Genomic DNA, 13,450 nt, shown 5'->3' with positions numbered 1-13,450 from the left:
GCACAATACTTGAAGCCAAGTTACAGATCTATACTGCTTGCATGAAAGTTTCAGAAATTCTTCTACACCTCCCTCAACAAGCCCAGGCATTTTTCCCTTCCGTGCTCTGGTGTTCTCACGATTCGTCTGTGCTGAGCTGGCAGTTTCCTTGCTGTATGAGTGTGGCCATCAGGGCCTTGTTCTTTCACACACGTTTAATAATGATTGAGTGAACTCTTTTGATAAAGTAAAAGGTGAAATTAAAAAAAAAAAAAAACATGAAATTGCACTACTGCTATGCAATTCTGATTCAGAAACATAAACCTACTCCAAGAATAGGAGGGATAAGGACCATGCAGCGCAAACACACTACGCAAAATGGAAACAGGGTCCCACATGGATAGACGATGACACAGGGGATGCAACTGCAGGGCAGGTAGGAGCATGGTGCAGCCACTTAGTCTCTTATATCTGGATGTAAACTGAGCACCGTATTTGTAAAACAGCCTTGAGACCTTCAGAAGCATTATTCTTTACTCCTTATCTTGAAATAATAAAGTTAAAAACCCCACCTGAAAACTCAACTGAAAATAAGCAAGCAAAGTGTTAGGGTTTTTAATGTAAAAATATCAAACCAGATGATCCAGTGCTCTCAAACCTTAAACTATGCATTTATAAACCATTTTATTGCATTATTACTGCTGACAAAGTAACACTGAAAGAGGTACCTGACTCAAAGTAATCTCTGTTGACACTTAAAATGTTCCCATTCTATGTGCTAAACAGTAAGATTTTGAACTTAAATGCTCACCTGAACTTTCTTTAATGCCACAGGTTTTCTGTCCAGAAGACAAGTTGCTTTGTAAACTTCGCTGAATTGTCCTCGCCCAATCTTTTTCTCTATCTGAAAGTCTGCCAATGTGCAGCGATACGGGTACGACGTTAAATGCCTCTGTTCAAGTCAAAAGAAACAAAATCAATGAACAAGTGATGCAAAAAACATGAAATTGCATTCCCAATCTGTCTTTTTTATGACCACAAACTAGTGTTTTCTATGACTAATCATATTCAGGAGGATAAATTCCTCACAGTAAGGACTGCTCAGCAAGAACGACAAAGAAATTTGGGGTTGACTTGGTGTACAATGGACAACGGAGTGGTCTGGCTTTCCTTTTACCACCTTCAATTTTCCTTGTCCCCTTCAGACAATACTGTACCAGAGCAGTCATGATATAAAAGTGCAGCATACAGCTGCGAGCGTAATGGCAGAGACTCATGTTACAGTATTAACAAACCAAAGCGTAAAACTAGTAACGGCTACCATAAATGTACAGCGCAGAGTTAAGATCGCCAAGCGTGCACACCCTCTTGCTCTCATCTCTGATGGCCAAGAATTTAATCTAGGCTGATCAGTCTATAGATAATTCTGACTATAAATGCATTAATTCCTAGTAAATGTATTAACAACATAGGCTGAATTAAGTTAAATGACTTTTTTAAAAAGGAAATAAAGTCTTGCTTTCCATGTAGGTAATTAATTAGTCCCAAACTACTGTCTCCCTAGTTACACACCCTCTCATCAACTTTGCCTGCTTGTGTCACTTGGGAGATGCTGATGCCTACTTCTGAGCAGGCTCAGGTAAATACCCAGGCAGGCAGGTAGACACAGCGTAACAAGGATTACGTACTCCATGGACTAGGAATTGCTCCCTAGAGCCATTCTGCTCTCTTCTGTAATTAACATGACTGCCAACCAATGTTTAAAAAAAGAAATTATGAAAATTAATTACTTGGAGTTGCGATGCACACCAAGTAGAATATTTTTAAGCTTCACCATCTTGAGCTATTTCAGAGTTCCCATCAAAACCCACAAAAAGACAAGTACACAACAGAAGTTGGGGGAGAGCTTCCCAGGGACACTGCCATTGCTCACGGCTGGATCTTTAGCAGACAGTCCCAGCACAAGTAACTGGGGAGAGCAGGCCAGGAGGGCTGGATGTTTTAAAAAAAGAGACAACTATTGCTACCACTGCCATTTTCTAATCCAGGAGGGTGGAGCTGGAGGTAAGATTTAAAATGCAGGTAATACTTTCAGTCCAGCATCTTTTGCCAACAATACATACAAGACAGTGAGGAATTCTTACAGTGTATATTTATTTTGATGAGTAAATAAGTTTGGACTTCTTTTCTTTGCAACAGAAATAAAAACAACTGCTGTTCAACCAACAATAAAAAGTATCAGACATTTGAAAAAGCTTCCAGACTGCAAGGTGTCTGTACAACTCTGAACTATGATCACAATTATGTGGCAGAGGTTTTGTAAACAAAGTTTTAAAATTCAATGTTTTTAAGAAAATGCACCAATAAAGTCCCCTAAATAGTAATTTCTGACCCGCAAACTGCACCAATCAACCAAGACTAGTTTGAAAAGTGTCACCTTTACAGCATCCTTGTCACAACAAACACAAGAGAAACCCCCACCACAAAAGCTATTCTACTGCAGGCATACTCAAGAAAAAGGATTATGTTTTATAAATACTGATGATACAGAGATGCAGATGTAAATCACAGACCAGACAGTGAAAAGACTGTCAGGTCTTTTTACCGTCATCTTCCCTGTCACAGCTCTGGCAGTGAAAGGCTGCTTGTTGCTGGAGCTTGCCCAGCACTTCCCCACCAGTGCCCTGTGTCACCCGTTGAGACCCTACTGAGGGTAAAGCTCTGTGGTTATGAAGAGAGAGGACTGTTGCTGAACTGAAAACCTCAGACAGTTATGAACTCCAGAGAAGACAAAAATGCCATAGCACAATGTCCATCCAATGCCTGCTAATTCAAGTAGGCACATAACTGGAAATTCAACTCCAGGCCATCATGATCATCAGCTTTCTCTGTTTAAGTTCCCTAAAAGAGCAAACCCACTTGTTTTCAGATGAAACGACACTTCAAATAATTATTTTTGAAATGCCAAGGCCACAGCTAAAATTTTTCTATCTGTCACCATGAGCATTTAAATATTCTCATGCTATGAGAAATGGGTTTCATTTATCTAGGCTAAAGCCAACACAACAAAAATTTTACTTAATGAACAACAACCTACACAAATAAGAAGGCTGCATTAGAATTTGCAGTTATTGATGAAAGCGAGTCACTCAGAAATAAGAAACTACTTTCATCAAGTATTTCCTTTAAACAGTCCAGGGAGCATTTCCCTTTTTAAGATCCCGTTAGCGTCCCCGATCCACTGGAAGAAGCTGCTGCCCACAGCCGCTGCCACACAGCACCATCGCTGGGGTTTGTGTCAGCCAGCAAAGGAAGGTCACTCTCAGTACTTATGCTGTGCTTGAGGTTATACTGCACTTACAAGCTTTACCCAGCCAAAACAAAGGTGTTGGTATATAAAATTACAAACCACTTTGTCCCAATTAAAAAATATAAAGGAATCAAAGCATTTTCTTAACTCTGAACGTGTGCCTCCTAAGCCACTCTCTTCTCAAGAAGTAAGAAAGTTTGAGCGAAAGTTTTTCTAACTTGGAGTTAACATTCACAAAAAAGGTAGTAGTTTTAACGAGAATTTATGAAGCAACTATGACTAAACTTTCTTTTTAAGGAAGAAACCCATGCTGCAATCAAGGATGGTATCCATTTGCCCTTCATAAATAATTCAGTTGTGTGTTTAAACCAAGAGTGTTTAAGTGTAAATTAACATTTTAAGCATATGCCAAGAAATATCTAGCAACTTAACTTGAAAATATAAATAAATGTTAGGCAAGTGACAGGGTGTGTGTGTCCGTCCCAACCACTTTCACACAGTTAGCACATAAAGTCTGCTTGCCATGTTGGAGTTAACGCTGGGTGATGACCGGACACCTTAGCTGATATGTTCTGGCATCCTCCAGGACTACAGCTGCACATTTACATATGCAATGACCTAGATTTGCATTTGCTATCACAACCTATCAGACCTAATTAAAATAATGGAGCTTTCATACAGGCTAGAAGATGTTGATTATGGTATATACTAGAGAGCATGCTCAGGTTAGACCAAAACTTACCAGAAAGCTCCCTATTGATGACAGCAGTCCATTTTCCCATATCTCTGTTTAAAACTAACCTTCTCTTAGGTTTTACTGTACTTGAACATAAGCAGGTAACTCTTCTAAATACTGTTACAAAGACACATTTAGAATACCTAAGAAATATCTGCCTCCTCAGAATATCATCCCTATAGTCTGGCCTTACAAACATTTCATTTACTTCATGACTTTTGACAAGGGGAACTCCATTTTTTTCCAAGTCCTTCCACATTTAACCACTACAATTTTCATAAAGCTGTCAAAGAACCAAGACCTATTCATTCAAATAAACCATGATTTTTATTTCTGCAAATCTCTGTTTTAATGCACAGATATAAATTGTGTGTAAAATCAGATACCACCATCATCTTCAAACCCGTTCATCAGAAATAGATTTCCTTATTTTCAGGACTGATTCAGGCTCAGTAAACATTTCAGGTCTGCATGACTAGAGGAAAGCCAAGCCACTCTTTCTGCAGAATGGGTTTCAAAGTCAATGATGGAGCTTAAATTTAAAAAAAAAAAAAAAAAAAAAAAGGGTTTGGGGGGGGAGTGTGTAGGGACAGGCAGAAAAAAGATAAATACCCCCCCCCAACCACTGGACCTCTAAAGATACCATGAAAATCGGGCTGTTTGCACACGTCTGTTCCCAGGGCAGCTGTAGGAAGGGGACAGTCTGGGAAGAACTAGTTTTGAGACAAAGGCTGTTCTCTTTATCCACACAATGAAGTCTCATTCTTCTACTACTCCATTAAAAAAAAAGCCAAAGATTAAAGTCAATTAATTCCTCATTCAAATAAAGAGGCTATTCATTTTTAAGAAGAAATGCAGAGATTAATCCAAGAACAAGCTATTCTGGACAACATCTCTGGCATACATGGTCTCTTTTAGATGTAATCACTGATGCGAGAGCAAAAATTTCAAAGCTGGCAAAAGTACGCAACACAGCCGCATCACAATACTTAACAGAGGAGTTTGCTGGAAGGCTTTCAGCCTCAAGTTTTGAGGCATTACAAGATTTTCTGCAAAACAGAATCAGTAAGGTTTTATAATACTAAAAAAATCTAATTAAATAAAAGCTTCAGCTATATTACCTGGTATGCACCTGAGTGGATATGCTGCAAGGATAAGAAACTTAAATAAAGATTAATAGGAGTCTCTATACATCAGATTATAAAACAACCCAGGCAAATACAGAGGATAACAGTATTAGAAAAGTTCCTTGCTATGTACTTGCTCTTTGATGACAGAATGTAGTTTCCACTCGTGCTTCCACATTTTCAGGGACGTCTGTCAGAGTGAGTGCTACCAGAGACGACACTCTGAGCATACAAGAGTATAAACATGCCAAAATTTACAGCTGGATATTTCATAGAATCATTAGGTTGGAGAATTGATACAATTTTCCCCAAATCTTTCAAACACTGATACAACCACGTGCAGGTAAGACAGCTACGTAACTTGAACAGATTTTTTTTAAATGAGTAGTTGTACAGCACAGAATTTGTCTTTTGGGATAAGGAAGAATAAGAAAAACAAACTGTTCCGTAGAAAGACTTTCAATCTCCAGAACAATTAACGTTTGGCCAATAAATTTACTTCTTTGATTATTTAAGGGCTAGGGAAAACCCAAACAGTCCTGAGAAAACTGTCACAGCAGCCTTTCCTGCAGCCTCTCACCTGACATTTTAGGCAAAAGAGTACTGAGAGACTGAAGACAAAAGCAGCAGTAAAATACTAACATGCTGCAGAGCAATGCCTGCACAACTGCTTTTCCCAGAGGCACAGGGGGAAAAAAATAAGCCTGAATGAGCAGAAAAAAGGGGAATATTCTCTGCTAATTGCACAATATATAAACCCAGAGTGCTAATGTTAATTAGTAATAAAGTCAGTTGTTTTACTGCTGTCTGATTGGCATGTGGAAAACCAGCATTAGTCATCATTCTGCACAAATGGCTACGAGGTCACAAGACATTTTGATTAGTTGTAATCAACCTAAAAATTGCTAAAGATTGGTTAACCAACAGTTAAATAGTCAGGCACTTCAATCTTTAGATGCCAATAAAAGCCTTTTTCCTGTAGAGCCATGAAATGAAATATTCTTTAGAAGAGTAAAAACATACTTGCCCAATTAATTTTCTGAAATCTCATTAAAAAAATTTAGCTCGACTAAGTCATACACTTCTGACCTGAATTTTAATTATCATTATGCTGGATATAAGTTTTTTTCTGATATTTGCAATGCATCATTAATTTTAAAGCAATGGTTTCCTTGCTTCTAAAGTGCATACTTCATCTGTATGACATTTACCGTAAACTAATTTCACCTTTAAAAGACATCTGCAGTAGTAGATGGGGAAGCTTCAGCCCCTCCAGTTGAACACATATACATTATAAGCAATGATTTACTATCAACATCAGTGTTTCAAACCTCTTTATGATGTCCCAAATTATACACCCATCTCCATTCAATAATGCCTACCTGAAAAGAATCTTGCATGCTTTGAGGTTGAAATTCCAGTGTGAATTTATGAGAACACATTAGAACAGATTGATTAAAAAAAAAAAAAAAAACACACAAAACTTCTAAGCTCACAAGAGATGAGGAAACTTTTAAAATATGGATTATCCTCAAACACGTAGTCAAGTATTTATTGAAGAATACATCAGGTTTTTCAATTTGCAGCTTCAGAACTAGACGACACAGTCATAGAATATCCTTAACCTGACCCATTACCTAGAATTTAAGGTTTGCTGAAAAATTTGGCTTGAACTTCAAAGTTTTAACATCCCTATCAGCAGATATTTGTACTAGCTTATGACAAAGAAAGAAATACCAGCTTGAAGGTAGCAGACCAAGGTGGTATTTACAAAGAAATTAATATTAGTATAGAAATAACCTAAGCATTTCAGAAAACAATAAATTGAAGTCTTTGCTGCTAGATGACCAGTTCAAATCTACCTTCAACTTGCAGACCAAAATTAAACTACCATGAACACCTCTGCTGCTGTGTGAGTTCATAAAAGGACTGTTAAAAAGTGAGTTATGATGTTTATATAGTACAAAAACTAAGTCAAAATAACTCTATTTTTGTATCACTGATTTACTCCTAAATAACTTTTATTGCTTACTGCTATAAATACCGGGTAATCTGGAGGCTTAAATAATTGACACTTTCACTCCAGAACATTACTAGTAAAGTGTTCTGTCTCTTGCTGATGAACTTCATCAGGGTAATGCTGGGCAGGTAAGGGAGCCAGCAGCTAAACTGTGACTTTACTGGGCCTTTTTTATGCTTTTATATATTCACTTAGTCTGATTAGAAAACTTCTAAATATGAAGTATTACTCAAAAGTGTCATCTTAGTACTAAACTTAGTAAAGCAGAAAAGTCCACTTACTCATAGCTCTATGAGTAGTTATAAAACTACTATAGCTCTATGAGAGTTATAGCTCTAGTTATAGAACAGAAATAACACCTCTGTCAAAATGAAAAAAAAAAAGCTTTAGAAATTAGCATAATCATAGGAAAAGTTTCTACTGGAGGAGCACACTGTTGTTCTGTCTTTTTGGGGGTGACACAATAGTTTTGAATGCAAGGGCTGGAAGGAAGAGAGGGCTGTTCCACACAAAAACCCTCCTCATTTGAGACTCTAAAAGCTCAAGTTCTGTTTTTCTGCTTAACCTTTTATCCCTGCCATTCATGACTCTTGTAAGACACATTTGGTCATTTTTTCCTTCCCAAACATCTTTCTCTTCCACAAGCTATTATATAGCATGTCTGCATTACTTATATCTTCAGAGGAAAGAACTGATGTAATTTTGGATTCTACCAGGTAATAGGTAGCAGAAAATTGAAAATGATATATAATTATGTTCCTGCAAAATGGAAAATCAGAAATATGTGATAAGCAATCATATCATGCCATCAATGTAAGGTGCCTGCCCTCTAAATAATACAATTTTTGTTAATTTCTAAACTGAATTTGCAGAGGAGAAGCATTTTTTTTCCTATTCTCTGGTATAGTGTATGTTTTTGTTATTCAACTTTTTTTTATTATCATTTTAACAGCAAGACCAAAAGAAAATCTTTCTGCAACCCTAAATCCAAACTAGATCATTCTCAGAACAGTTAATATACTCAGAGACCTCCATTAACACAACTTGGATATTAACAGAGTTGAGGGGAGGTTTCACTGAACAATGTCCATACAGCAAAATGAGCCCACTCAGCATCAGCATAACAGCAGAACATAGATTATTAGCTACTAATTACACTTAACTATGTCATTACAAATTCTAACATGTGCTCCAAGATGCCATGAATGTATCTGCTGCACAGGAACACTTCCTAATCTTGTTCATGAAATAATTACAGGGGCTCTATCCTGCCAAATGAGGCAGTAATTAACCCTAATTGCTCAAAATGCAACTGGCTAATTCTAGGAGATTAATCAAGGGGATTCAATTATTATTAAATGACTTAATATGACAAATTGCTACATTAGGAGAGAGGGGCTTTGCTCCATACAACGTTACTTTCCCAGTAGTGCCGCATAAGATCCATTCACCATTGTACTCTATGCATAGGCAACTTAGGGTTTTTGCAAATCCTATACAGTATCCTACACTGTGTTTTGACACAGCTTTCCTAACAACCGCTTCTTGTTTGAGGAACCTGGATCACCCCTGGACTGCACATTTGCAATAGCAAATTAACACCCACAGCCCCCTCCCCAAGGTAATGGCACACCACAGTTGCAGTAGTCTTCTTTCTGACAGCTTTTCCATGATGCTTAGTTTATTCCTTATAATACGTATATGTAAAACTTAATTGCTCTGATAAACAGACAAAACAGTCTAAAAAAGGCAAGCAGCCAGAATTCACAAGATACAAGTTTCATGAACACAGAGAAGATATCAACATTACTTGGAATACAGGTCTAACCCTAGTTTTAGCCCACTTCTCCAGAAAGACAGGAAGAGAGATACGAGCCACTACAGTGAAACTTGATAGTAGTATAGAAGAAATATATTGCAGGAGAGATTCCAGAGACTCACAGGATATGAAGTCAGAGCACCTACAGTTTTACGTAGGATGAACTTCTTGTATTTGGTAACTACCTCTTCAGCATTTATTATTAAACTATAAAAGGAGATAAAATACATTCATTCACTTACATAAGCAGCTGCTTTTCTTCGGCCTTCTCTTCAAAGAATCAGAGAGAAGAGAAAGCCAACACAGTACTTGTTTTTATAAGATGATTTAAAAATATTTGCTTTAAGCAAAATTCAAAGTATTTCCTTTTTCTCTTATTATCATAAAAAAACCTGGATTCAGGAAACTCTGGCTGGCTGAATCCCAAACTGGATATACCCTAGAACTGCTATAACTGCACCATAAACAAGGGGGGGGGGGGGGAAGAAGCTAAATGCTAAGAAATCTATAGACCTTTATAAAAGGAAGGGAAGAACACAGAGGAGAAAGATTGAAGAGACACATGCACTTACCTGAGGATCATGCTGATATTCCTGCCCTGGCAGCTTGCAGAGAGGGTTGTTCTGGTCCCCTAGATGATGTGGATGGTTGTGCTGCCCTTCCATGGTATCATACCAAACTCTGCCTCACAGTTCTGCTGGAGTTAAAAGAAAGAGGGGAGAGACAAGTCTCATCATTGTCCAGCCAGCGCTGAAAGCAAGAAACTCTTCCTAGGGGTGTGCCTACATGTGGTTGAACATCAAGACAGCAAGAACTGATTCCTCCCCTTTCTTCCCTGGGATCGACTCATGCATACAACTCTCAAAGAAAGAAACCCTTATCTACCACCAGCCCCACAGAAGCTCAGCTAGCCGCAGACCAGAATGCACCCGCTGCCGCCTGTGAGCTGAAAGGACACAGCAACAAGTCAAACATACCCTAGCTCTCATGAGATTACAAAACAAAAATACTGATACCACAAATAGTACTGGTATCACTTCATAATAAGCAAAATAGCAGAAAAGAGGTTTATTTGGTCAGTGGTATGTTATCTACAAAAGATACTGCTTTTAGTCAGCTGTAGCAGCAGCCAGCATTACTTCCCCTGCAGCTGCTGAACCTAGGTGATCCTCAACAGTACCAGACACTTAGTGGACGATCCAAGAAAGGTTAGCATGTCTCCATTTCTGAAACAAAAGGTCCTGCCAAGACAGTTGTAGCTTTCTTTGGCCAGGGACAACCTAAAAGTGTAGCTTTAGCCACATGCTTTCTTCCCCACCCCAAATTAAAAGTTTTCATGCAGGTTGGTAAGCCACAGGAAGCAGTAGCTAGAAACCATATTAGATTCAACAAGATCAAAGTATTCTAGGAACAAACAAACAAGGGAAAATTCCATGAACAAATGTGTTCCAGTTTTACCTGCAGCAATTACTAAGCACAATTGTCCAGCAGAATTTCCTACAGAAATTAAAAGGATGCGGCGCTGGAGAAGAGACTCTAGAAAAAGTTACCAGATACAGAGCTTACTGTAAGGAGGCAAAAGTAAATTCACCATCGCTGTTCGGATACTTCATTTTCATTCTAAAATTATCCTCCACTCTATAGAGACCAATCCAGTCTCCCATCCCTTTTTTAAGTGCAAAGATCTCATTTGTGAAGTTCTGAGTCACAACACAAATCAAAATTTAACCTTCACTTATGCTGGTAGCACAGCTGGTGAAGAGCTGTGAAATCCAGCACCTGTAACATAAAAGTTCTACACATCACATCTTGGGCCTACCTTGAATCAAATTATTTCACAGTATGACAAGATTAGTTTTACTAATAAAACAGCAGTATTATGAAGTCAGGCAAAAGCTTGTGGGTAACAAGAAGGAAGAAGAAACACAAGTACTTGGGTGAGAGGGCTCAAAAGAGAGGTTATAATCAACCATAACACAAACTGATTAGAAGGAATCAGAAGTGTGGTAGTCAGTTTCCATTTTTTAGAATAAACTAAAAAAAAAAGAGAGAGAGAAAATTAAAGAGTAAAATTCCCACAATGGTTGAACCAGGCAAGGGAATTTCTCCCCCAAACTGGATGTTCCAGACTTGTCATTATTTAATCAGGTTGCTGGACATTTGAAACCACCACCCAAGTCCAACACACAGCAGTATGGGTACAACTCCTCTTGACCGTTCACCACCACTGTGCAGAAGTACTGTGTTCCTCCGAGTGTGTGTGTGTGCACAACTGTCGTGCCTCAGCATCAGGACAAGCCCATGAACCCCAGCCGTGCTGCCAAGGCCTCTCTCAGGGGTTTCCAGGGTTTCCACACTTTCCCTCACACCGGTCCCTCCCGTGGAGGGAAGGCTCACTCCGATGCTGCGGTTCCCCGGCCAGCACAATGCAGCCATCTGAAATCATAGTCTGCTCATCTTCAAAAATGGTCCTGTAAAGTTGTAAAGAGCTGCCCATCAGGCTGTAAAGACACTCCAAGTGCTGGAACACCACCATGATCGCAGATTAACTAAGCCTCCTCCGAAACAGAGCTCTGCACGGGTTTCACTGTAGTGAACAGTCATAGGGCAGTTACAGGCTTCTGAAAGCCTTCCAGATACATCCTCTGTTTACCAAAGCACAAGAGACCTGGCATACATGTATTTTCTAACTCTTCTAGGAAACAAAACCCATACTTGAATGATCAGTGTCACCATGTCTGAGCCTGACTTGGGCACAAATCCTGGTAATTTTTTCAGCTATTCAGGAGATGCTTTCTGGGTGGATCAGAGTGCTCCTTGCTCCATGGCAGGCCTGGATCAGGCTCTGGCCCCCAGACCAAAGCCAGTCCTCAAAATACATTCACAGCATATACAGAACACACATAATAAATAGACTAACGTCCTTTCCCCACAAAGGGCTGTATACAGGTTTGGGGGGTTTATTTAATAATGTTATTCATGGCAAGTTATTCATTATCAACACATGCTCTAGGTAATATGTCATTTAAAGTCACATTTTTGCTGCCTTTAGCAGTAACTAGAAGTGTAATGGTGACAAGGAAAGATTTAGTGGCCAACGCAAACTTTTTCAGTAACTTGTTTCAAGAGTTTTGGCAAGTATTCACTCAGTAAAAGAGCACAACCTGACCTCATTAGTGTATTAATAGCGCATGCCTGGCACTTGGGCAATGACTAACTCTTAATTTAAAATACAAAGGTATTTTAAATATTTGGGGGAGTGGGAGAGAAAATATGATGCAGAAGAATTTCTGTAGCAAGCTGTGCTTGGTTCTTTTAACAGTTGTCAGTGAAATAAGCCTTTAGCTCCGGCAGATCTTTCCAACACCAGCTACCCTAACACGTGCACACACAGTATTGGGGAGAAGGCGGAGAAAATGCTCCTCTCGGTTCTTAAGCAAATCAACTTCCATTCTAACAAACACTCCCTAGAAAAGAGTTGTGAGGGCTGGAGTCCCTGCTGCACAGAAACAGGCTAACACATGGGTTGTAATCAATAAAAACAGTTCTTCCAAGTCGGTACTACAAAACTCCAGTGGGAGAAGGGTAATCACTATTAGTATGAAGAAGTTTGATTTTAAGATTCCTTCAGTATCAGGCATCTGTAGGTTTATTAGTAACCAAGTGAATACTCAAAAATAAAAATATGTCTCTTGATGTCAACATTAAACTGTTCTACAAAATTTCTATCTTAGACTTCACTGCCAGAACTATCTTAATTATTTTATTACTCCTGATTTGAAGAAAGGCTGTTTACTTGAAGGAAGAACATAACACATGTTCTTTCTCTTCTGAGTCCACAAGCCCAGAGAAAACACTGCTAGGGACTGCAGGCTACTGACAACCTCGCTTCTCACCACTTATCTCCAAAGGAATTCAGAAATTTCACATTTACAGCCTCAAGATAAAAGGCATGTCCAGGCTGTGTCATGTGAAGTACCTACTCCAATATTGATCAAACATTCTATCTACTGCGTCCTGCCTTTGGAAAGGACTACAGCTCAAAAGGAGAAAAGGGAATTATTTCTGAATGTGAGACCCCAAGTCATCTGATCATATGCAATCTGGGACATTCCTAATAGAACTGTAACTTTCCAGCTACCATAAGGAAACTCAAGGTACAATCACCTACTGTGAGGGATTAGACAATGGGAAGGCAATTAACAGCTGGGAACAGCCTAGCTGCCAGGAGCGTGTACAGGAATGCATTAGGCAGAGTATGTGGGTTTGGTCACTGCTTGTTTAAAGCACTATAGCTGGAGGCAAAGGAAGAAGAAAGAACAAAATATCAGCTTTGAAAAGAGATATGGCAGAGCTCACATGACACCAGCTCCAAGCCTGCTGACACCTACGGGACAGCGTGTCCTGCTCGAAGCTGTCAGCTCAGCTATTCTGGGCTACTGGCAAGCACACATTATAG

General features: G+C 39.0%; 1 protein-coding gene across 2 annotated transcripts in view; it reads right to left on the bottom strand.

Moving 5' to 3' along the window:
* The window catches only part of NEK6 (NIMA related kinase 6), a 68,186-nt gene that overhangs the window by 33,511 nt on the left and 21,225 nt on the right, over nucleotides 1–13,450 (bottom strand). The window contains exons 2-3 of one of the 2 annotated variants that reach the window (XM_075772441.1): nucleotides 9,564–9,688; nucleotides 791–931 (exon numbers count right to left, since the gene is read on the bottom strand). In XM_075772441.1, the coding sequence (XP_075628556.1) occupies nucleotides 791–931; nucleotides 9,564–9,656 (234 nt within the window). In that variant the 5' untranslated portion in view covers nucleotides 9,657–9,688. The remainder of the gene's footprint in view (nucleotides 1–790; nucleotides 932–9,563; nucleotides 9,689–13,450) is intronic. The other variant, XM_075772442.1, reaches the window with a different exon arrangement.

This window comes from Balearica regulorum, chromosome 20, assembly GCF_011004875.1.
Source record: "Balearica regulorum gibbericeps isolate bBalReg1 chromosome 20, bBalReg1.pri, whole genome shotgun sequence".
Lineage (NCBI taxonomy): Eukaryota > Metazoa > Chordata > Aves > Gruiformes > Gruidae > Balearica > Balearica regulorum.
Note: the sequence above shows the minus strand (reverse complement) of the source record. Positions and strands in the feature narration are given on the sequence as shown.